At 38.1% G+C, this 23,668-nt stretch overlaps 7 protein-coding genes across 9 annotated transcripts in view; 5 read left to right on the forward strand and 2 right to left on the reverse strand.

The window, feature by feature from the left end:
- Nucleotides 1-2,806: 2,806 nt before the first annotated feature.
- LOC119085435 (odorant receptor 94a-like) lies at nt 2,807-5,352 on the reverse strand. Of its 2 annotated transcripts, XM_037195851.1 has the most exons (4): nt 4,767-5,352; nt 4,094-4,193; nt 3,773-4,036; nt 2,807-2,936 (listed from the first exon to the last, which is right to left on the reverse strand). In XM_037195851.1, the coding sequence occupies exons 1-4, from the start codon at nt 5,255-5,257 to the stop codon at nt 2,880-2,882; spliced, it is 912 nt and encodes a 303-aa protein (XP_037051746.1). In that variant the 5' UTR covers nt 5,258-5,352; the 3' UTR covers nt 2,807-2,879. The 2 variants fall into 2 exon arrangements, with proteins under 2 accessions (XP_037051746.1, XP_037051747.1); XM_037195852.1 differs by lacking the exon at nt 4,094-4,193 and having other exon boundaries at nt 3,773-3,980.
- A 3,372-nt stretch (nt 5,353-8,724) lies between these two features.
- LOC119085399 (transcription elongation factor B polypeptide 3-like) lies at nt 8,725-11,100 on the forward strand. The gene is made up of 5 exons (XM_037195803.1): nt 8,725-8,915; nt 9,056-10,034; nt 10,096-10,295; nt 10,352-10,559; nt 10,638-11,100. Exons 1-5 carry the CDS (start codon nt 8,844-8,846, stop codon nt 10,835-10,837), a joined length of 1,659 nt encoding a protein of 552 aa, XP_037051698.1. The 5' UTR covers nt 8,725-8,843; the 3' UTR covers nt 10,838-11,100.
- Nucleotides 11,101-12,166: 1,066 nt separating this feature from the next.
- LOC119085414 (choline/ethanolamine kinase-like) lies at nt 12,167-13,506 on the forward strand. Its single transcript, XM_037195824.1, has 3 exons — nt 12,167-12,336; nt 12,395-13,331; nt 13,394-13,506. Exons 1-3 carry the CDS (start codon nt 12,185-12,187, stop codon nt 13,481-13,483), a joined length of 1,179 nt encoding a protein of 392 aa, XP_037051719.1. The 5' UTR covers nt 12,167-12,184; the 3' UTR covers nt 13,484-13,506.
- Nucleotides 13,507-15,001: 1,495 nt separating this feature from the next.
- The window catches only part of LOC119085415 (choline/ethanolamine kinase-like), a 20,100-nt gene continuing 11,433 nt past the window's right edge, over nt 15,002-23,668 (forward strand). The window contains exons 1-2 of one of the 2 annotated variants that reach the window (XR_005089295.1): nt 15,002-15,178; nt 15,254-15,683. Coding sequence is in view for 1 of the 2 variants with exons in the window: in XM_037195826.1 (XP_037051721.1) it covers nt 15,069-15,178 (110 nt within the window). In the remaining variant the exon portion in view is untranslated. Of the gene's footprint in view, nt 15,179-15,253; nt 15,684-23,668 lie in introns of those variants that run through there. The other variant, XM_037195826.1, reaches the window with a different exon arrangement.
- On the forward strand, nt 16,750-17,710 carry LOC119085455 (40S ribosomal protein S20-like). Its single transcript, XM_037195878.1, has 4 exons — nt 16,750-16,847; nt 17,040-17,098; nt 17,208-17,450; nt 17,522-17,710. The coding sequence occupies exons 2-4, from the start codon at nt 17,096-17,098 to the stop codon at nt 17,636-17,638; spliced, it is 363 nt and encodes a 120-aa protein (XP_037051773.1). The 5' UTR covers nt 16,750-16,847; nt 17,040-17,095; the 3' UTR covers nt 17,639-17,710.
- On the reverse strand, nt 17,973-20,769 carry LOC119085403 (zinc finger protein 883-like). The gene is made up of 4 exons (XM_037195809.1): nt 19,643-20,769; nt 19,346-19,576; nt 19,160-19,264; nt 17,973-18,229 (listed from the first exon to the last, which is right to left on the reverse strand). The coding sequence occupies exons 1-4, from the start codon at nt 20,613-20,615 to the stop codon at nt 18,039-18,041; spliced, it is 1,500 nt and encodes a 499-aa protein (XP_037051704.1). The 5' UTR covers nt 20,616-20,769; the 3' UTR covers nt 17,973-18,038.
- On the forward strand, nt 20,984-21,970 carry LOC119085454 (40S ribosomal protein S20-like). The gene is made up of 4 exons (XM_037195877.1): nt 20,984-21,113; nt 21,311-21,365; nt 21,465-21,707; nt 21,780-21,970. The coding sequence occupies exons 2-4, from the start codon at nt 21,363-21,365 to the stop codon at nt 21,894-21,896; spliced, it is 363 nt and encodes a 120-aa protein (XP_037051772.1). The 5' UTR covers nt 20,984-21,113; nt 21,311-21,362; the 3' UTR covers nt 21,897-21,970.

Genomic DNA, 23,668 nt, shown 5'->3' on the forward strand with positions numbered 1-23,668 from the left:
GGGACCGTTTTTATTCTTGCTATATGTCAATGATCTACTTTCAGCTCTTAGCAATACGTTCGCATTCGCTGATGACTTAAAACTGCTGAAGAAAATTGTGTCTAGTGGTGACTGCTATGTATTTCAATTGGATATGGATCGTCTGCAAGCTTGGTGTTCTGAAAATAAGCTGGGCCTCAATGTTAAAAAATGTGCCGTGATGTCAATCACTCGCAAAGCCGACAAGAACAAACTCGAATATCAGTATAGGATTGGTAATGACATTATTCCCAGAGTCAACTCGAAACGTGATCTAGGAGTCATCATCGACAACAAGCTTTCATTTGCCGAACACATCAGCGTAACGACAAGGAAGGCGTACCAAATGCTCGGATTTATCTTCAGGTGTGGTAAGTTTTTTAAGAAGCCTGAAAGTGTAACTACGTTGTACAATTCCTTGGTGAGGAGCCGATTAGATTATTGTAGTGCGGTATGGAATCCCATGTATAAAAAGTACATCGATGTTGTTGAACGGGTCCAGCGAAAGTATACGAGAATGTTTTTCTTTAAATTCAATATGCCTAAACCGGAATATGATGGACGGCTAGTGTATTTGAACACGATGTCATTGAAGAGAAGACGATTGATAAATGATGAAGTCGTCCTTTACAAAATCATTCACCGCCACATGGACACGACCTTGAACCATTTGATTACGTTTCACAACCATGGGAGATTAACCAGAATGAATCTTGGGGTGAGCAGACCGATTTTCTACACAACGACATATTCAAGTAATGCCGAACAGAATGAACCACTAAATAGAATGCAAGATCAACACGACAAGTACTTTTCCAGTTGTAATATCTTTGATGATTCGTTTAGATCGTTCAAGAGTTCGGTCATGAGTACTGGAATGAATATGGACTGAGATCAGTAGTGACTGGAATGGATAATGGATTTTGATTTCAATTTTTCTTAAAGAACTTATGTTTAGTATTTGTAAATGATTAATATGTTATTGGGTCGAAAGGCCTGTTTATTGATCAATAAACAAATAAATAAATAAATAAATAAATAAATAAAAAAATCGTATGCTACGTTTTTCGAACTGCTGAGACTTTGTTTTTTCGCCTGAGCGGTTGAGCATTTTGTTCTTTAGGTCGCTTGTGATACAAATAACTATCGCAGAACAAATGACTCTGACAATTTGAATAGACGAATCAACGATAAGTTTCTAAAAAAACCGTTCTCATCATTTATGTTGTCAGTTCATTCGTAATTGTAACCGACATAAAGTCGGCATGACTTTAACGAAAAAAGCTCTGTGATACGTTATCTCTTTATTACGTTTGATAATGAAATACAAATAAACGGTTGTTTCATTCATAATGTTACGCAATCTCGTAAACTTTGTTAGTTATACCCGTTTGAACGTTTTTTAGCAAGTCATTCAAAGCAGATTTATTTAAAATGGTTCAATGACAAGCTTTTGAATATGTAATGAGTAACTAAAAAAGAGTGTACTAGATGCTAGAACCAAGAATAGTGACACATTTTGACATCTGTTATCGACAGCAATGACAAAACTAAGAGATGACAACTGACTAGTATCATCTTTTCTAGAAAAATGTATGTTTTAACAAATGAAGTAGAAGATTTTGCATCAAACCCTTAGTGGCGTATTAGATCTGTGTGACGGTTAAACCATTTCTTTTTTCTTTTCTATTTTGAAATCCTGATTTTTGACTAGCTGTGTCAAAGGGGTCGACAAACAATCAGTTAAAGATGTACAGTTTGTAAACCAAAGGCTTAAGCAGAATCAGCAACAGCTGAACTTCACCAGCTGATCAAAAAACACACTCTACTTGTATAATATACAATCAAAACACATTCTAAACAACGAGTTTACTTCAGCATAGGATCTGAACCAGTCAGGGAGTGCACAAAATTTACTCAGTTTTTTAACGTTGCAGATTGGCAACGGACCATTTCAGTATAATATGACATGTAGCTTCAGACAAACGTCACAAACAAGAACTCTCGCTGGAGCCTATGTATACATGGGACTCCGTTAAGGACTGTATGTGTGTAGCTTCGCTTTGAATTGTTTTCGATACAAAGGTATTGTCTTTGTCGACCAGCTGGAGATGTTCAGCTGTTGCTGATTCAGCATAAGCCTTTGGCTTACAAACTGTATGTTCGAACGAACAAAAAAATCTATGGGGGATACGCACACCATCAGTTTTAATAGAACCGCCAATTTGAAATAAAGGTACGCCTATCCTCGTTTTCGAGGATAAACTAATCAGTAAAAGGTCACATTTGTTACTTTTTCTTCAATTGAACTCATTCGTCGATACTGTTAATTTATATCTTTACCAATGGTAAATTATCATGATCAACATTCATTAGAAATGGTGCACAGTACATGCGATACGAAGCACACTTCCACTAAGAGTGTTGCTTTCACAAACGGCAAGGATATCGTTACATTACGATTAAGTCTATTGGTTGCAGGGACTATTTTTGAGAAATTCTTTGAGAAATTTTGAGAAATTTGAGAAATTCTTGAGAAATTCTTGAGAAATTCTTTGAGAAATCTTTGAGAAATTTTTGAGAAATTTTTTATATTTTTGAGAAATTTGAGAATTTTGAGAAATTTGAGAAATTTTTGAGAAATTCTTTGAGAAATAATTGAGAAATAGTTGAGAAATTTTGAGAAATTCGATTTCTCAAAATAGTCCCTGATTGGTTGTAGTGTTTAAAGTAACATTTGATATTATGATGTAAAATCTACAACTTCTTTATAGTTGAACTATACAATGTACATGGCCAAATCCAATTTTTCTTTGGTATAGCAGAGAACCGCAATCAAAATGCCTTAAAGTAAACAGAATTTATTCAGTCCGAAGGTTGACCAGTAGACTGAACATGCTGTACGCTGTATTTACGATCTGTTAAAAAAATATGTTATTTAAGTAAAAAAAAAAGTTCAACCAATCATAGCACAGCCTGTAAGCGTGAATTTCGTGATATTTCAAGGTTCACAAAAATCGTGAAAATTCGCGCAAGTTCATGAAATTTCACGAAAACGCTTTCACGATTACAGACTCTGAAACACAGAAATATACATGGTACACGTGTAATTTCACATTTTTTGTTTCAAGGTCAGTCGATTAGGATTAGAGTAATATTAGCTTACGTCCGTGTTTGGAACTTTTTATTTTGCCACGTTTGTAGCTCGAGCTGAAGGCGATGGATGCAACTACGCATGACAAAAAAAATCCTTACAATAACGTAAGCCAGCAAGAAATGATTTTTAACGCTCATGTCAACGAAGTAATGACTCATTTTCCGGAGGTGTAGTGAGTAAAGACTATTCTCCATTTGACATAGGCAACATTGGACTATAGATCTCTTCCGTTGAGGACTGGCATGCCAAAAATTGTGTGCAAACTAAACACAAACAACTTCGCAAAGAGTGGAAGTTTTTGAAATATTTTTTAGGGAAACAGTTTACATAGAAAATGCTAATGGAAAATTGAATTAAACATTTTTAGTAACCGTGAAATGTTTATATTTGAAGTCAAGAAAAATAAAAGCGTTGAATTGTTCGAAAAAAGGTCTAAAATTTGTTACTGTTGTAACGCATGCATCTGCAGAAATTTAAATATTTTCCGCTTTTGCGCACAAAATTGTCAAAGTAATCCACTGCACTGAGCTGTGCTGTCATCAGTTTCGCAAACCGATGAGATCTATACTATGCTAGGTGCTAGGTGCTGTAACTTACCGAACGGAAAGTTGCTAAGTTTAGGATGTATATTTTGCTTATGATTATCTGTTGTTGTTTCCTCAAACGTTCTTCAAATATCAAAACGCATTTTTGGTTCGATTTCGTTTGTTTGTTCCAATTTGATTCGAACAAACAGTACGACAGTCCTTCGCTGGACAACTTAATTTCGTTTCCCATATACATGATCATAAAGATGTCGAAGAAGCTGTACGACAATATTATGAAATAAACACCATCTTTGACCAGGTCGTCGTGTGTGCTCTGTGTTAAATGGATTGGTCAGAGAGAGAGAAATATTCTGAAAATTATTACTATTACAAATGCTGAACTGTAGACCATTCCACAGATGCAAAGGCTACTAGTGGCAATTTGCAAGAAAAATAAACTGGAAAAAGTTGACGCAAATTCCTTCAGGTTTCTGATTGAAAAGAAATCATAATTATTTAGCTCCTTCATGTAAAAAGACGGTTATAGTGCTGGGTCTAACCTGCAAAGGTAGGTATGAAGGTATTTTATCAACTAGACGGAAAGGCACAGCCGAGCCGAGGTCGACAAGACGTCGTGCGAGATAAAATACCAGCATACCTACCGTGGCAGATACAACATTTTTCGCAGTTCAAGACTGAAATGAACTAGTTGACTGGTTGGTTAGCTCATACAGAGGCGAATGTATGAATACATGACTGAATGAGTGAAGAATTTTTTCTGCGCACGTTCAGATGAAATAAACGAGCCTCATACAGCATTACAAACCGGCAAGAAAGAGTTTATCTCCGTCATTGAATTGCGAAATGGTTATTTATCACATCGAGTGTAAAGTTCTTTATTAGGCTGTAGGCTATAGATGGTGTGTCATAATACACATCTTGAGCCTAATAAAGTACTTTGTACCGAGATTCATACAACGATTTATGCAACATGCATCTAAAGTTTGCAAATTTTGCACATTATGATGCTGAGCTGCATAACACTTATGTCTGACAATAAATACCCGTTTATTCTGTCATATGTTGAAATTGCCGAAATTATTTCCTCACGATATAATTCGTCTTGACGTCTTGTTGAAAGTGTCAGTCCTGTTTTGCCCATATCTTTTAATTGACGGCCCAGTAGTTTGTAGTCAATCACAAAGTTGAACATTATGTACCAAAGCATTACAGCGAAGAAAGTCATAACAGTAGCACAGAAAATTCCGATACCAAGGTATAAACTTGCAATCCAGAAAACAGTTCCATGTGTCTTATCTAACGGAAATGCGACGTTGACGAACAAAACTTTTCGTCGATAGTTTGCAATAGGAAACACAATAGCCAGTAGGAAGGAGGCAAAAGCTACCATCATCATGAAAATCTGTCCAAATTTCATCAGAAAATTCAAATTATCCCGCATTTCGATGAATATTTTCTGATCGTTGGTAGAATGGGTTCCTGTTTCGTGTACTAACATTAGCAAGAAACGGTTTTTCCAAAGAACGTACGCCATTTTGTATAATAAGACCACTGTATCCAGCAGGAAAACAATTAGAAAAACTCGCTCATTCTTGTCTTCTGTTAAGTAACACCCTAGAGCCGCCGATATGGTAAAAATGAAATAGTAACCGAAATAAAGGAATTTCCGTCCACTTTCAAGGAACGAACTGTTGACATTGTTAGTCCATAGACCCAATTGGCGAAATATTTTACTTATTAGATGGATCGTGTCAGGAATCTCAATTGTGTACATTTTCCTTCCTCCTCGAAATTTTTGTATTATATTATAGTTAGTTGTAATCTCGAAACTACACTGAACTTAAACTCTTTCGAATTCTTGTATTATAGAATTTTCCATGAAAACCACAGGGTGGAGGTGGCACTGCTATCCCGTTCATTTCTAATTGCGATATTTGAGTCGACGGGTTTGAATATAAGGAAAAATTGGCGAAATAAAGAAAAAGGAGAGTAAGATGCATCACAAGATGCTGTAACAAACATTAATCTTCATTTACGAGTCGCACACAGATTGCAGGGAGAGTTGAGCCGATCCACCCTGTAATTTTGAATAAACTATTAAACCATCATTTGCACCTGCATTATAAGATGAAAATTCTCAACAATTAAACACAAAATAATTCTTTGCTTTGTTTCTTTTGTAAACATACGAGGGGGAAGCTACTCCGGGGAATCATGTCACAAGGCAACGCATTTCAAGCGTGATTTGTACCTTAAATAGGGTATAGGGTACTGGACCGTGACAGTGTCACACAACTGCAAGACGCCATTTCATACAAAATAGTACTCTATTTGGCAGCTGTCGACTGTGATCACTTTTGCTTGAAGTGCGTGTTTTTACGTGCGTGTAAAAAAGTAGCTTACGAAGTCAATAGAAATCACCGAGAATCAAAGAGGAAGAAACACAAAATCGTCGATAAACAGGAAATTTCGAGTAATTTCCCCATCGACATTTAATGACCATTATAGAAGTGTATTGGCATTTAATAAAGTAGCTTCTTCAAATAGTTTTTAAGCTTACTGTAGCTACACAGTAGTAATAAATTTGTATGAATTATGTGAAGAAATAAATAAATAAAAAATAAATAAATAATTTAAATAAATTCCTTGAATAAAATATATCTAATTATAGGGCACCGTAACAAAGCTAAATTTAATTTAGTTCATTCTTATGCATGTTAGGGCCGACCTTCCCGCTTTTAACCACATTATAATAAGGAAGAATATTATCGTCTAACTCTTATGTTTTTAAAGCTTCCCTAAAGTGATTATATCTCAGCACTATAATTCAAATTCTGAAGCACACTTACAAAATTCTAAAGAAACTAACATCACACCAAACGAGAACATTATTGATTGGTTGTCGTAGATTTTTTGGATCAATCAATCAATCAATGCTTGGACGAATTATTCAAATCAACTGTATGTGTATAAGGGACCATTCATAAATTTCGCAACGCTTTTTCAGTGTTGTCATCATAATTTAAACCTTAAAGCTTATACGAAAACGTGATGATTATGTTCTAACCCCCATTTAGAGGGGTAGACTCGGAGGTAGAACATAATTTCAAAGTTTCATTGGTGATGCCACCACTGAAAAAGCGGTACGTAATTAATGAATGATCCCTGAAGCAAAACTTAAAAAACACGAAACGCTTATTTCTACACAAATATCAAAGTTTTTTTTTTTTTATTCAAGGAAAAATTTGATTCATACATAAAAACCAAACGTCAAACGACCAGGGGTCGTTTTGATAAAATATAAACAATTTCGTCTAGAGGAGACGTCGCCGGAATCGTTTCCATAACACAAGACGCGTTGTAGCGTTGAATTGCAAGCGATATTCTCTGATGCAGGTAGTGGCAGGACGTTTTCGAACCGGTCAAATTGTTGAGCTTGGAACCGATTGTGTTAATAAAATCTTTTGCCTCCGTTGCCCAAGGGCCAAATGACTCCAATGCGACAGGCACGAAAATATAATTTGCAGCTTTCAGCTCTGCATAATTTTTGTGTTTGAGTTTGCTGCCTAATTCAGCTGCCGCACCGATGCGTAATGAAGTTTTAGGCAAGTACGAATTGGCCAATGTGTCTAGCACCGTGGCGTCCCAGATAAGTGCTTTACCGTTTGCCCAAGGAATTAATGTTAGGCCGTCGGGGCGTTTGCCGTCTTTCCTAGACAAACCCGGTGGTTCCAGCGTGGATGGTACGTTGATTGATGATAAAGCTCGGTGCAGGATGTTGTTGATCTCGAAATGGCGGGAATATTTTGATTTGTTCTTCGTGCAACTTAGGCCGTGTGTACCGTCTTCCGAAACCGATGAACCGCACCGACAAGAATGTGGATGGCAGATTCTTGCACCTAGTCGCAGACCGATGCAGATCCTGATGGTGTTGTTGTCAGGCATTGTACCGTTGTTTGGCACTGGCAGAGCGTTTAGCCATTTGCCTGATTCCGGTGCCTGCAGAGCGGTGAAGCGGGCAATATCCTTAGCCGTGTCGAAATGTAATTCTTTTTCGACAATCCTTTTAACATTTAACAAATCCCAGTTTCTTTGAAAATTCGGGTTCTGAGGAATATCGGAAACGTTTAACGTTTGCCACAAATGCAGAGCCTCATCCAAATGGTGAATAGAAACATCGTTGCCCGTATTGTTGAGTATATATCAAGGTGAATCTCATCAAAAATTACCACATATCGACTCGGATATACAAACTCTATACTTGTCGAAAGACCGTTACCGAAGCAGGTTCCGAAAAAACACACGAGTGATTCTTAGAGTGTAAGGAACTACGTAGTGCAACATCCAATATATTCTGGTTTATCACCTGCCCTATCATCAAGTTGATTATCACAAAGGAAAATGAACTGAAATTCTTCTTCATGCGATAGATTATTGCCGCACCAGGCAAACTGCCGTGTAATTGTCAACTTTCGGCTAGAGCAAACAATAAAGTTCTGAACGTTCTGAACGTAATTTGGAAGATGTGAAAAATGGCAACTAATGCCTTGCAAGCAAAAATAAAAATAAATCGTTCTATTCACTCAGATATGTTTAACCTTTCACAGACGGTAAGCATATCTAAAGGGATAATCAAATCTGTTACTTCATTTGGTTAAAGTTTGAAATTAGTGTGTCATCAAGTGAGCCTCTGATGTGGTGGAAAAGTGCGGCATTTTACAAGAGATATAAAAAAGAACAAAAATGAAACGAAAAGGGAACGATATCCGAAACACGAATGATTCACAAAATTTGTTCGTCCATGGCGATTCCAGCTATTCATTGTTTAGTAATTACCCTAGCTGCCGTTGTCCTTAATATAGTGTAAAGTGTACACTAGGTGCTAGAACAAATTTTTTTAGATATTTTTGTGTAAGATGGGACACCATTCATGTGGCATATTTATGAATGACACCGTGTGACACCCCTACTCTAAAACATGCACGTGAACGCAAGTAGACAGCAAAAAATTGACATTTCCGTACCATGTTTTCGAGTGTTTTGATTTCAGTCCTAAATTTTGTGTAAAAACAGTGAATGTAACTGTTTACCGGCTACAAACAACTCTAACTTTGAGGGGAATGGCGTCAATTAAAGAGGCGATTAGGCATTATCAAAGACGAATCGAGAGATTTGTGGAAAATGAGACAATCGTAAGTATCCGTAGCTATCATTCGACTTTCGTGGGACTGTTCTAACGATTCAAATTTCGATGTCCGTTGCTTAAGCTAATTAAATAATGAAATAACAATTCGAATTCGTCGCCAAGATTGTCATTTGACTTTCTTCACAGCTACTGCATTGCCTTGAGAAGCTGAACAAATTGCCCGTCGTTGTGAAATACTTACAAGAGACTAGGGTGGGAAGTACTGTGAATAATTTGAGGAAACATGATGGAAAAGTTGGACTCGCGGCGGCAGCATTGGTCGCAAAATGGAAGAAAGAAGTTGATTCGAAGTCAAGCGGTGAGCACGAACGACGGCACACAAACGACACCAAAAACGTTGAACCCAGTGCAGTGTTGAACAAAGTCACAGACAGTCAAGAAACTAACGGCACACCAAACAGCGATTCAGTTAACTATCCGTCTGACAGCAGATCTAGTCGTTCGGAGAAGTCTCAGGAAGAATCTAATCGATTGGAAAGGAAGAGTGGTAAGAAGTGTGATGAGACAAGGTCTTGTACTAGCACCAGTTCCGTATCGAATAGTAAAGACATGCGGGAAAACGGCAGCACTGAATCGAGTCATCGCAGAGACAAAAGGAAACACTCAAAACAAAGAGAATGTGAAGAAACGAATGGCAAAAAACGCAAATGTGGACCTGATCTCATCGATATAGATTATACGATGGGTACTAGTTTTGCCGAGGCGCTTGGAATGTTGGATATGCCGTCAACGTCTAAAGCGAGGAAACTACTCACCAACAAAACCTCTCCATCTAATACTTCACCCTCCAGACTTGGCAAGCGTTCCTCGTTCGACGAAACGCCGATACTCTTAAAAAATCGACCGAGACTAGACCCTCCACAGGACATTGCTGCCGAACTGCTATTGCCCAACACAAGTTCTGCCACAGAGGTGATAACACGAGAATATGTGTCCAGACAGCCCAGAAAGCAGACAATCCAAATGACCGATGAAGAGACGATCAGCCATAGCATCACGTCGCGCACGGTAAAAACCAAAGTTTTTTCCGGCAATAAAGCGGATAAGAGCAAGGTGACTACTCTGTTCGAAATGTGCATTCGCATTTTGCAAGACAATATTGATCGTGAGTATTATAATGCCTTTGCTGCGGGTGCTTGTTAACATTTGTTCATTGTTATTGGCAGTACTCGAGTTCATTGGAGGCGTTCCGTTTGATATATTGCGTCCGGTCTTAGAACGGACCACTTGCGAGCAATTAATGGCTTTAGAGGATTACAATCCGTATCTGATGGAAGATACGCATTGTCTATGGGAACAGCATTGCAAACGCAGATTTCGAAGCAAAAGTCGAGAGGAGCTAGAAACTTGGCGTGACATGTACATTGTAAGGAGAATTCGCGTTGTCTTAACAAGAAATAATTTTCTTCTTATCTTCAACAGCGCTGCCTTGACGAGGAACAGACCAAGTTCAATATATTAACGGCCAGCATTAAACTGTCGAAAGAGCGTCAAACCAAGCCGGCATTCGTTGACACAAATGCACCTGTGAAGCCCAAAGGGATGAAGAGTTCGGCTCTTCGAGTAGCGGGACCCGTCGGTGATAGCAAATTACAAAACGTCACAAAATTGAAAGATTCAACTCAAAAACGTAAGTCTGGTCTTTCCTCCAAACATTTCCATCTCGGTTGAGATAGTCGTTAAAACTTCCTCTCTTGTTCCGTTTCAGCAAAACGGACCAAACAATTGAACGATGATCCTGATTGGACGCCCACCACTTGGTACAAAACGTTGTACAAAAAGCCGAAGGTCCCAAAACCGGTAAAACCACCAAAGCCACCAATCAAGAAGACTATCGATATGTTGCGCTACGATCGTGCTAGAGCGCTCGAACACAAGAAAGAGGAATGGAAAAAGAGGCCTCGATAGAACGATGCCATCAGTTTAAGTAACACAACACACAGACAGGAATCATTCCGCGTAGAGCCGTTATTGATTCTACTACACCTGCAAATATTGACGATTTGTTAAATGTGTATCAGTGTCAGCGTTATTTGTCTAGTCGTATTGCAGAAAGTAAGACTGACAACTGGTAATGTTGCTATACTTAGGGAAGAATGGAAAACCAACCGAATTCATGTTTGCTAAGTGAACCAGTCGTTGACAATAAACATAAAATAAACTCGATTTCAGCAATTTAATTACATTAATCCATGATGGCGAGACCCGTCAAAAGAGGCTTTATGGCCGTGAAGTAAAGAGCAATCTCTGGAGATACTCTCATTTATTAGTAACCTTTTAAGTCCTCATATTATCGCACAAACATTGGTTGTCAAACAACGGGAAAATGGTTGTTTTGTTAGGAATAAGACAAAATTTGCCGAAGAGATTTTCGTACAATCTATCGAAATGTTTGCATCAGAATGGGTGAGAAAGCAGGGTGAATGGGTGAAGCTCTTTCCTTTACAAAAACCGACCGCGAAATGAAACCTATGCCAACTACATTATCCAACCACAAGAACATAGATTCTACGACTTTCGTTTTTGAGCCCTAGAAGGGCCATAGGGTCTGAAGGCCTATCGTACCAGCAATATTGAAAATTTGAGTTGTCTGGCACAACAGGTCTTTCAACAATTTTCATTTGAAATTCCATTCGTCACTTGATTTCTAGTTTTCAACAAATCTGCTTGTCATGATGACTTCGAGGATGATGTTGCATAAATTTAGATAACATACCAAGCAAGGGAAATGGTAAAATATTAATATTGTTTTGATAAGCACAAACTTGCTTGCTAATGATAAGTGGACACACATCACGATTTCCTATAATTGTTACTCATTTTAGAGATCGTTTATAAAGTATGTCACGCGTGACGTACATTTTGTAAATCTTTCTATCACATTTTAAACCACTCTCGAATGCGTGACATATTTTGTGAATGATCCCTCGACCAATTTGCAGGATGCAAAAATTGATGTCCTTTACGAGAATAGAGATTACGAAGAATCGAAACGAAAAACCTTTAATTGACGAGTACTTAGGGCCACCGACGGACTTTTATTTAAAATTTCCGTTGTCAATCTTGTTTTGACCTTATAAATATCAAAAGAAAAATTCGTAATTTTAACCTGTTCAAAATCGTCAAATTGTTTCCTCTCACGATATTCCTTATCTGCATTAATAACAGAAAAGCTCGGCTTATCACTATGCTATCTTACCATTAAGATAATGAAGTATTAGGTAAGTTTCATCAACAATATTGTATTTTCGAGTCATGAAGTCTTATAGCCAGTCATTCAAGACAGAGTTGTTTGAAATGGACCGACTAGATGTAGACAAAAAACGAGCAATTGAGCTTGGAATTCGCTATGTGGATATTCACTGGAAATCTGTTATTGAGACTGAAGTCAAAGTCTCAGTATTAAGGTAAGCACAGGCGTTTACCGATTTACTCGTTCCTACTTAATTAACAAATAATTCTCAGTGGTGGATTCAGTAGTCGTTTGTATTTAGTGGAGGATACTTCGACATCCACATCAAATCCGATACGAAAATTTTTGGTTCGTCTATACGGCGGCAAAATGCTCACCGAAGATGATCCACTTAAACCAGAGGGAAGTCAAGTTAAAGAAACTGTGGTATTTTATGCCATTGGTTTAGCGGGATTGGGACCAAAATTGTATGGATCATTTGATGGTGGGCGAGTAGAGCAGTTTATACCTTCACACATGTTACGAGAGGCAGATTACGAACAGAGACCAGAAACCATGTTGGAGCTTGCTAGAAAACTGGCTCGGTTCCATGCATTGGATATGCCCATTTCGCAAGAACGTCATCAAATACTCGATGCATGTGAGTTCTATCTTGAAAAGAGGGACTTTGAACAGTTCCGAAGATTGGCCCATCACACTGGCTTAATGGATGTGAGTACGTTCGAAGACTTCGATGTTAGATCGGAAATTCAGTGGTTGAAGAAATTGGAAAAGCTGGTCAGCGGACGAATTGTCACAATTAGCGGGGATTTGAACAAAAATAATATTTTGGTACGTGACGAACCAGACAAATTTGGCGAAAGAGTGATGATGATCGATTATGAACTTGCCGCACGAGATTATCGTGGTCGTGATATTGGTCAAGTTTTCACTACGAAATTACTGGAGATGAACGATGGAGTCTTTAGTGTGGTCTCTAAATATCCCGATGAGACATGGCGTCGCACATTTGTTACTGAATATTTGAAGCAAACCAAATCACTGAATTACTTTGAATGGGACGAAAAATTGGATAGTGTGGATCATGTGCTGATGGAGGGAGATTTTTTTATGTTTCACGCTATCCACATGATTACTGGTTTTTTCGTAAATCAGAAGGACGATAGTCCTTTCTATAAAATGCCACCGGAAATGGCTCGGACTATGTTGGTGAGTTCAGAGCAATGAATTTTGAAATCTATGCAACTTTGACGATTTAACATTTTTTTCAGGAATTTGGATCGTTTATGATCGATTTGTATCACGAGAGAAAAACTATTTTCATCGAAAGTTATGGAAAACTTTTGAATTTGAGTAGTTAAGTACAGAAGTTAAATTTGTCTTTGTATGGCATATGGCATAATAAATGGTATTTTAACTTTGATGTATTAGAATGTGACGTTCCAACGCACTTCAAGCAAAAGTGGTACTCTAAATAGGGTACTGAAACTTGACAGTGGTCCATACAAAATTTTACACTGTAAAAAGAGTGAGGATAAAATTTCATACAAAATAGTACTCTATTTGGCAGCTGTCATTAATATGACTTTTGCTTGAAGTGCGTTGGACGTTCTTATAATTTAATGAGATGAGTACGGCTTGTTATAGGTTACAAAGACAAAAATAAACGAAAAGCTCTTACTAATGTAAGCTTTATAGGAAAATGCATGTTAATAGACGTGAAGCAAAAGATCAATCTCTTCTAAAACAATATTTAACCTTGCCAATAAAAGGTCGAGAAAAGTTTTTTTCCGAGGGGTAAATCACTTTCTCATATAATCCCGTATAATCCCATATAATCCTTGTCATAAAATCAGTGATTTACCCCTCGTTTTTTTCGCAGTGAACTGCACTGTTAAACGCTGGACAAGTTGTGTGGGGAAGTGAATATCACATGGGTTGAATTCCGACTATTAAAGCAATACATTACAAAAAATCTTGAAGCCTCCAAATTTTCCGTTTTTTAATTCAATGCGATAAAGGATTTGCACTAGTGCGATAAAAGCCACGTGTTACTGAAGTCATACTAAAATTATCTTCGGTATTTATTCGATTTTCTTCATTGTATAAAACGTTGTATGCAACACGAATCGTATGCTGGTATTATCGCACACGACGTCTTGCCAACCTCGGCTTCACCTCGGATTGGTAATCTGACACCTAGTGCGATAATATACCTCTATACGATTCTTGTTACATAAATAACCATTAAGCACATGAGGCATCGAAAGCGTGTTTCGACCAAAATCTTTGTTCTTTGGTGGCTTAACGAAACACTATAACAAAGAGAATTTTGATCGAAACACGTTTTCGATACCTCGTGCGTTCTGAGCTTTAGCAATATACATACATGTGACTGTTTGTTTTTCCTAGTCCCACTTGTTTGATATGTGGGTATGAACCAAAGTTTTAGCTGAGCAGGGAAGGCAAAAAGGAAGGGACAAATTCATGTTCTCTATAATTGAAAGACGAATCCAACGAGGCTCGTTGAATAATCCCGTATTTAAACCGGGGACTCTTTGTTCACGAAGTTAATAAAAACACCTGAAGTTTTCTCGTTATCACTCCTAATTTCTTCGTTGTCAATTTTGTTTGGACCACACAAATAAATAGTTAAATAATATCAGAAGAACCTTTCGAAATTGGTTTGTTTTTAAAGAGAATTTATCATCGCTTCTACTGTTTACAAAGTGTGAAGTGTGAAGTGTACATAATAATCGGTTAATATTTGTTACCTGTTAAAAATCGTCAAATTGTTTTTTTTTCTCGTGATATTACCTTACTTACGTATATCTATTATATTCGTCAGTTTGATCACAATAAATAAGATTCTTTCGTTTATAATTTTATTTGCGAGAGTATAAATTCAGTAAGTCTTAACTAGCTATTCAAGACAGAGTTGTTAGAATGGATCCACAAGATATAGATAAAAAACGAGCAATTGAGCTTGGTGTTCGCTATGTCGACATTCATTGGAAATCTGTTGTCGAGACTGAAGTCGAAGTTTCAATCTTGAGGTACGCGCAGACGTTTACCGATTTACTCTTTCCTACTATATTAACCTTGATTTGTTGCTATGAAACTATGAACAGTGGCGGATTCAGTAGTCGTTTGTATTTAGTTGAAAATACTTCGACTTCCACATCAAATCCAATAAGACAATTTTTGGTTCGTCTTTACGGCGGCAAAGTGCTCACAGGAGACGATCCAATGCGGCCAGATGGTTGTGAAGGTAAAGAGACACTAGTGTTTTATGCCATCGGTATAGCGGGATTGGGACCGAAATTGTATGGATCATTTGATGGTGGGCGAGTAGAGCAGTTTGTTCCTTCACACATGTTACGAGAGGCAGATTACGAACAGAGACCAGAAACTATGTTGGAGCTTGCTAGAAAACTGGCTCGGTTCCATGCGTTGGACTTGCCCATATCGCAAGAACGTCATCAAGTGCTCGATGCATGTGAGTTTTACCTCAAAAAACGGGACTTTGAACAGTTTCGTAAGTTGGTGCACCACTTTGGTTTAATGGATGTAAGTACGTTCGAAGACTTCGATGTAAAATCGGAAATTCAGTGGATGAGGAAGGTGGAACAGCTAGTCAATGGTCGAATTGTTACAATTAGCGGAGATTTAAACAAAAATAACATTCTGATACGTGACGAACCAGACAAATTTGGCGAAAGAGTGATGATGATCGATTATGAACTTTGTGCGCGCGATTATCGTGGGCGTGATATTGGACAAGTTTTTATTATGAAAGTACTAGAGATGAACGATGGAGTCTTTAGTGTGGTTTCCAAATATCCCGATGAGACATGGCGTCGCACATTTGTTAATGAATATTTAAAACAAACCAAATCACTGAATTACTTTGAATGGGACGAAAAATTGGATAGTGTGGATCATGTGTTGATGGAGGGAGATTTTTTTATGTTTCACGCCATCCACGTGTATGTCGGTTTTTTCGTAAATCAGAAGGACGATAGTCCTTTCTATAAAATGCCAGAAGCCATGGCTCGGAGCTTGTTGGTGAGTTAAGAAAAAAAAAATTGAAGTAGACTTTGACAATTTTACATTTTTCAGGAATTTGGATCGTATATGATCGATTTGTATCAAGAGAGAAAAATTATTTTCATCGAAAGCTACGGAAAACTTTTGAACTTAAGTACCAAGTAGTGATATATTGTGACGTTATGTGTTAATCAGTCAAAAAACCCTTAAAGGGTAAATGTGACGCAAGTCCTTTATCTTACTTACAAAATAACTGATATCGCTAAGGGTGACGCATTGTGCGCCCTACGACAAAAAATTGAACAAAAGAATTTTGAAAGAAAATTTTANCACGAGCCAAGGCAATTATAATTAAATGGTCTTCGGTTTTCTCGCTCTGATCATAACACTCTATAAATGTGTAGTATGGACGTATCGAATATGTTTTATTATATTCCGAATATGACATTTAGAACAAAATACAGATTTGTCGACTACGAAATGTTAATTCGAACGAAATAAATTCGAAATATTACACTTTTGAGATCACAACAAAACAAAAGTCGAATCATTTAAAATTTGCGCGCAAAATGTTGAATATGATGCAGTTGCAACAACCCAGCAAAAACTAACTGTCAACTCATCCTTTTCGTTTGAGAAATTTTTTCGAAAGAACACGTTTCTCGCTTTATAAAGGTAAATAATTAAATGTTTTCTGATAAAATCATCGCAAATTGAACTGATTTTGTGTTAATGATGGTCATGAATGAGTGAAACACTCAGGAATACGAGATATTTGAATGGAACACTTGAAAACTATTGAAAAACAATGTTGTGACTGTACACTTACCGCCCATCCTAATGTTTTCCTATTGTTGTTCATTCCAGAAATTTACTTGGTTCAGCGCTGATCTAAACATCGTTGATTAACTCGACCAGCAAAAATGGTAAGTCGCGCACCTTCAATTTCCCCATCAAATAAAAAGACAAATTTCGAACGAAAACATAACCTCCAAATTAGTCATCAACATTCCGTAACTTTCGATTGATTTGCAGGCATCGGCAGCAAAAGATATTGAAAAATCGAAACAAGATGTGCCACAAGTGCATCGCATTCGTATCACCTTGACATCGAAGAACGTACGTTCTCTGGAGAAAGTATGTGCCGATTTGATTAGCGGTGCCAAGAAACAGAAACTCCGTGTCAAGGGACCCGTCCGTATGCCAACCAAAACATTGCGCATCACAACGCGTAAGACACCTTGCGGTGAAGGTTCGAAAACTTGGGATCGCTTCCAGGTATAACACAAATTGCTGGCAGTTGTCGTTGCCGGGTTGGATTCATTTTTTGTTTTTCATTAAAATTCCAGATGCGAATCCACAAGCGAATCATAGATTTGCACTCTCCGTCCGAGATTGTAAAGCAAATCACCTCGATCAACATCGAACCGGGAGTAGAAGTTGAGGTCACCATTGCCGATGCTTAAGTACAAGAATTTTGTTTTTTTTGTATTTTACACAATTTGTAAGCTCAATACAACAGCGTTGATCTTAAACTATATGCCGTCTATTTTTTACTGGTGATTACTGGCCGGATGTTTTAGATGTAAGGTGATTCGGGGTCCACGTCTATAGAACGATACACTCAAATTGAGTGATAGACTTCGCACAAGTCCTCAGGAAGCTATTAGAACGGTCTTTCAACATATTCAATTCGTTAAAGTCATCAAATGCACACTCGGTGCATTAATGTTGCTTGGTTGTGATCACGTCCTTTTTTGTCATGGACTCAAAATCGAACAGTTCCACCAAAACGCACGGCAATTACATTAATCAGACATTTAATCGACAAAATTCACAGCTGTGATATAAATCTTATGGATTACACTAACTTTCTTGAACAGCTGCTTTCGCCGCATTGTAGTGTTCGTATGAATGATTCCTCAGTTCCGTTTGCAATCGAAATACTTTCGGGCATTCCGGACACTTGTACATATTTTGACCGACGTGCGAGCGAGTATGTTTGGTTAAGTCGTTGCTCTGCGAGAACGCTCTATCACAATAGTTGCATTTGTAGGCTGAAAAAGACATTAAAAAAACAAAACAAAATTAGTATCGCTGGCTGTGTTACAATGTAACTCTGTTACACGGTAGTTAGTGTTGAAACTGGCACTGTTCTTGTTCAAAGTAAATTCAATTTACGAACTTGAACAAATGATTGAAGTCTCTGGATAATGATTGGAGAGACTAAGCGAAGCAAAATGTCCTTTCTGCCAAAAAGTTAATTTTAAATGGAAAACGGACGTATCGGAGAAATGCTAGTCTAAGTAGGCATCTAACAGCTTGAGCAGTCCTGCCTCAATGAGGGTTAGACGAATTTAAGACCAAATAGAAAAATGAGACTCAACAATGTCCAGCCTAATTGGTACTATCGATCCATGGTGTCATTCACAAAGGTTTTAGGCTGATCGTCCTTCAGTGCTTGAAGTTTAGAAACACTAAATGTAGCAGATACGGAAGATGGTTTGGGAAACGTTTTGACTTGTTCGTGAGGCGTCTTTAGTCTAACAGAAAATTAGGGGTCATAGCTCAAAGGAGATTGGTCAGAGCACCAGTTTTGGTTTGAACAAAATTTGTGGTAAGACTCCGAATTAATCTACAGCCTTAATCCTTCGTTAACACTCCGGTAACGTTTGGTGAGGTATGTAGGCTGAAGTAGGACTACTAGTCATACTGCAAGACACTTCGAATGTGTTGCAGTCAGACTTTTTCGCTGCAGCATCCGCGATTTTTGTCTCACATCTTGAATGACTTTCTAGAGTTAGTCAGGACCTAACAGTCCTCAATCATCTAAACTGATAGAATTTGTGGGATTTTGACATTTGTGTGATCTGACATTTTCGTCATTTTCCTTCCTCGCGATTTTCTATTCTCTGCCAAAGATCCAAAATTTCTCTACTGGTCCTTGGATCGTGATTGATTGTCTTCTAATCAATTGGTTTACTTACGTTTCTCTCCGCTGTGAGTTCTGATGTGTCGTTTGAGATGGTCCTTGGAATAAAAGCGCATCGAACACGTTTCGCATGGAAAAGGACGAGTTCCCGTATGTATTACTGACGAAAACAAAGAACAGAGGAAATTAATTGTTGCGTGAGGAAGGGTATCACGAGAGATTCATTAAATTGTATGCTCACAGTGGTGCTTATTCAGGGAACCTTTCGTCGTGAACGATGAGCCACATATGTCACAGACATGTTTCTTCTGCCCAGTATGGACCAACATGTGGGTAGTCAAAGCAGCCTTCCACTTGAAACGATTAGGACACAGCTCGCAGGCGAACGGGGTGTCTGATTTGTGTAAATTTTGATGGCTAGCCAATAGGTGAACGGTCTTGAATGTTTTGCCACATTCTGCGCATAAATGATCTGCATGGAAAGAAGAATTGGTCGTTATTGGCGACTGAAAGTGGATCTGATAGTGAGGTCATTTACTCGTGTGTTTGTCTCGAATGTGAGTCTTCAGCATACGATGCAAGGGAAACGTTTCATCACAACTTGTACATTGGAAATTCTGTGAGCATACGTCGTCGGTCTGATGGCATGCCAATTGAAAGCGAAGCACGAACATTTTCGAGCACAGATCGCATTTGTACGGCTTCAATTCATCTTTATGTACACCGTGGGCGTGTCTTTTCAATTTCGACAGACTAGCAAACGCTTCCGGACAGTATTCACATTCGTAGACACGTTCCGGATGCTTCTGGCGACGATGACGAAACAAACTTTTCATGTAGACAAATTGAATCCGACACTCGGTGCATTCGTACGGTTTTTCTTTATCGGCATGAGTGCTGGCGTGTCGCTGTAGGCTGCTGAATCGATTGAAGCATTTCTTGCACTGAAAACATTCGAACAGTTCCGATTTGTGTCCGTCGGATGACATTCGCTGTCTTGTCTTTTTACTTTCGGAACTCTTTTTTGGATTCTTCGGGCGCCTCTGTATCGGATCCTCTTTGTAAAACCGACTGGAATCATGTGCCGTAGTGTCCTGTGCTCTCTGCGTTTCGAAATGTTCAAAGTAACTGATATCGGGAAGAACGACGATGTGTCCGTCATTTTCTGTTTTTATTTGGTTTTGGCACTGCTCATCAGATTCACTTTCGACTTCCACTTTAACTCTGTTCACTGTCGGAGACAGAATTCGTCGAAAATGCTGTTCGCTGTCATTGTAACGTGTATGGAATGCATACACTTTGATCAAATCCGTGCCACACTCATCGCAAATGATTCCAGGGAATCCATCGTTATCATGAACCAGTTGCTTCAGGCAAAACACAAGCATATCCACGAATCTTTTGCCATTATGTTCAGCAGTAAATAGGTCAATAACTTTATCCGACTGTTTTGCACATACCCGACACAGGCCACTTAAAGAGTTGCTTGCAACTTCCATGATCTCTGACATCGCCTCCTTACCGGAATCACTACTTTTTTAGTCTAAGTGTTTACTAGTTCTCGGTTGGAAATTTACTTTAAAATCGACAAGATATTTTCATCACTCCGACGACTGATCCGACTGATGTACATAACACAGAAGTCATGTCAAAAATTTGACATTTTCTTATAATTAGTCCTGGACATCGATTCTGCTGTCATGTCGACTAAATTTTTTTTTCGAAGTTTTAAACACAACCGAGATGATGTCAAGCCTATAGTGGCCGGTGGTCCGCTTGATCCGCGCAAGGAATTTTTTTTATTTTCGATCCAAGACAGAGCTTGAGACAGAGACTTTATATGTTGGACATGTTCAGCGTACTCCACTGTCTACTCGTTCGAATTAAATCAGAATCGCACTCTAGAGAGCCAACCACTTTGCAGTTTCAACAACTTGACAAAAAGAAAATGTCAAATCGGTCTCTACGTTCGAAGATTTCTTCGCAGGAACACGTTTCTCGCTTTAAAGGTAAATAATTTTGTATTTTTCGACTGAATTTAGTGATTTTGTAAACTGCTCGTAAGTGCATTGCAGTCATAAGTGACAGGTAGTTGCGAGACTGTGAAAATAATTCGCATAAATATGGCAAAAGGAGACAAAATTTGAATAATTCCACCTGACCACACAGTCCATCCTAATGTTTTCCTGTTTTATGTGCATTTCAGACATTTACTTGGTTCAGCGCTGATCCAAATACCGACGATTAACTCGACCAAGATGGTAAGTCCTTCAGTTTCGATTTTGTGTTCAAATGAATCGAACGAAAACATAACCTCCAAATTAGTCATCAACATTCCGTAACTTTCGATTGATTTGCAGGCATCGGCAGCAAAAGATATTGAAAAATCGAAACAAGATGTGCCACAAGTGCATCGCATTCGTATCACCTTGACGTCGAAGAACGTACGTTCTCTGGAGAAAGTATGTGCCGATTTGATTAGCGGTGCCAAGAAACAGAAACTCCGTGTCAAGGGACCTGTACGTATGCCAACCAAAACATTGCGCATCACAACGCGTAAGACACCTTGCGGTGAAGGTTCGAAGACTTGGGATCGCTTCCAGGTATAACACAAATTGCTGGCCGTTGTCGTTGTCGGGTTGGATTCATTTATTTGTTTTTCATTAAAATTCCAGATGCGAATCCACAAGCGAATCATTGATTTGCACTCTCCGTCCGAGATTGTAAAGCAAATCACCTCGATCAACATCGAACCGGGTGTTGAAGTTGAAGTCACCATTGCCGATGCTTAAGTACAAGAATTTTGTTTTTTTGTATTTTACACAATTTGTAAGCTCAATACAACAGCGTTGATCTTTGACTGAAATTGCACTGAAGTTTTTATTCGGAGAATAACAAAAGCGAAATTTCTCGGTCCCTCCTCGTTGGTATCAAAATCGACTCTAAACTCCTGAGCTAATAGATCTTCCATTTCTGAGAGGGTGTTAAGCTCAAAACCAACTTTTATGGGAACCAATCGTAGAAGGAATAAATCAGTAGAGAGTGGTTGACTTACTGTTCCGAGAGGTCGATCCCAAAGATCCGGAGATTATGAAATTGAGAGTAAATTTGACTACTGGCTGTGAGTGTGGTATTCAAGGGAAGATGGGCTTTTCGATAAACCTAATTTTCAGTAGAAATTTCGTTTCCTAACTGCCAGAGTCTTGTTGAAACCTAAAGGCTACTCTGCGTTAACTAAGATCACACCATGCATGGATCATTCTATTTTAGCAAACTGTCGACCTAGACCGTTTCTACGTAGCTTGTAATTTAGTGGTCCGAAGTAATCGATTTTTTCAAATATTTTTAGATTCTGCTGCAAACATTTCAATTCCTTGTTTTAGGTCACAGTAGTCTTTTAAGAAGTAAAAACCCCTCAAATCTTGCACCTTTTACTACATTAACATATAAGAAACGGTAATCGTATCACAACGAAATCTTTGAATCTATTACTTCATTTTTGTTAAGTATCGATCGTGTTTGATGCAACATCTATCACTCCAATATTTTAAAAATTCAATTCGCTCTATAAGAGAACCTTAGCCAGAACTTAACTTTTATTCTTGTCGTTGTAGTCGATAGCAGATGACTGGACGTTTCTATAAGATTAGTAAAATGTGGTGACACTGCCATTTTCAACAAACTGATTTTTGTGCGGGTCGAAATGAAACTGAAGGTTAGGTCAGAGACAGAAATTCAGGTTCAGGTCAACAACTCAGTTTTGCATGTAAAGTTGTATCTGTTTGGGACGATCAGCTTTAGACACTTTTGCATATCGTCAGCAACATGACTAAAGCGCGTCCTACCATTTTTTTAAAAATCATATCACATACTGCTTTTCATCTGTTATCGATAATGATGGCTAAAATAATGACAAGTTCTGGGTAATATGGTCCTTTACATGGCTGCCACGGTTTAAAATGACTCCTATTTTAGGATTTGGAGGAGTGATTTTAGGAGAATTTTTAGGAGTTTTTTGATTGGCTAGACCTGATTTAAGAAGATTCTTGTACGGTCTTAGAACTGGTTTTAACTAATGTTTCAAGGATGAAACACGGGGAACGTTTGTAATTGAGAGAGAACTCTAACATAAAATTCCAATATGTAAAAGGTAAGCGATAACCTCCGCAGAACAGATTAAATTTTCATGAATTGTTTCAATAGGAATTATTTTATGAATCTTCATCTCCATTTTAGGAGTTTTAGGGGATTTTAGGAGGATTTAGGAGAATTTTAAAATTTTAGGATTTTAAGGAGTTTTAGGAGGAGTGGCAGACCTGTCTTTATATAGTAAATGCATGGTAAAAAATTGAAGTACAAGATTTGGAATCAACCGATTAAAAATTCTGTGATCGTAAGAGAGCCCATTCTCTGAACCCATTAGTCGGATTTCGATGAACTTTTTTTTTCCTTGAAACTGTCAACATTTTTGAGATGGTTCAATGGTTCGTTTAAAAAAAACGGTAGGACGCCCTTTACTCATGTTGCCGACGATGTAATTCTCATTTTTTGTAATCTCTCTCTT

The sequence above is a fragment of the Bradysia coprophila genome, unplaced genomic scaffold (genome assembly GCF_014529535.1).
Source record: "Bradysia coprophila strain Holo2 unplaced genomic scaffold, BU_Bcop_v1 contig_94, whole genome shotgun sequence".
NCBI classification, from domain to species: domain Eukaryota; kingdom Metazoa; phylum Arthropoda; class Insecta; order Diptera; family Sciaridae; genus Bradysia; species Bradysia coprophila.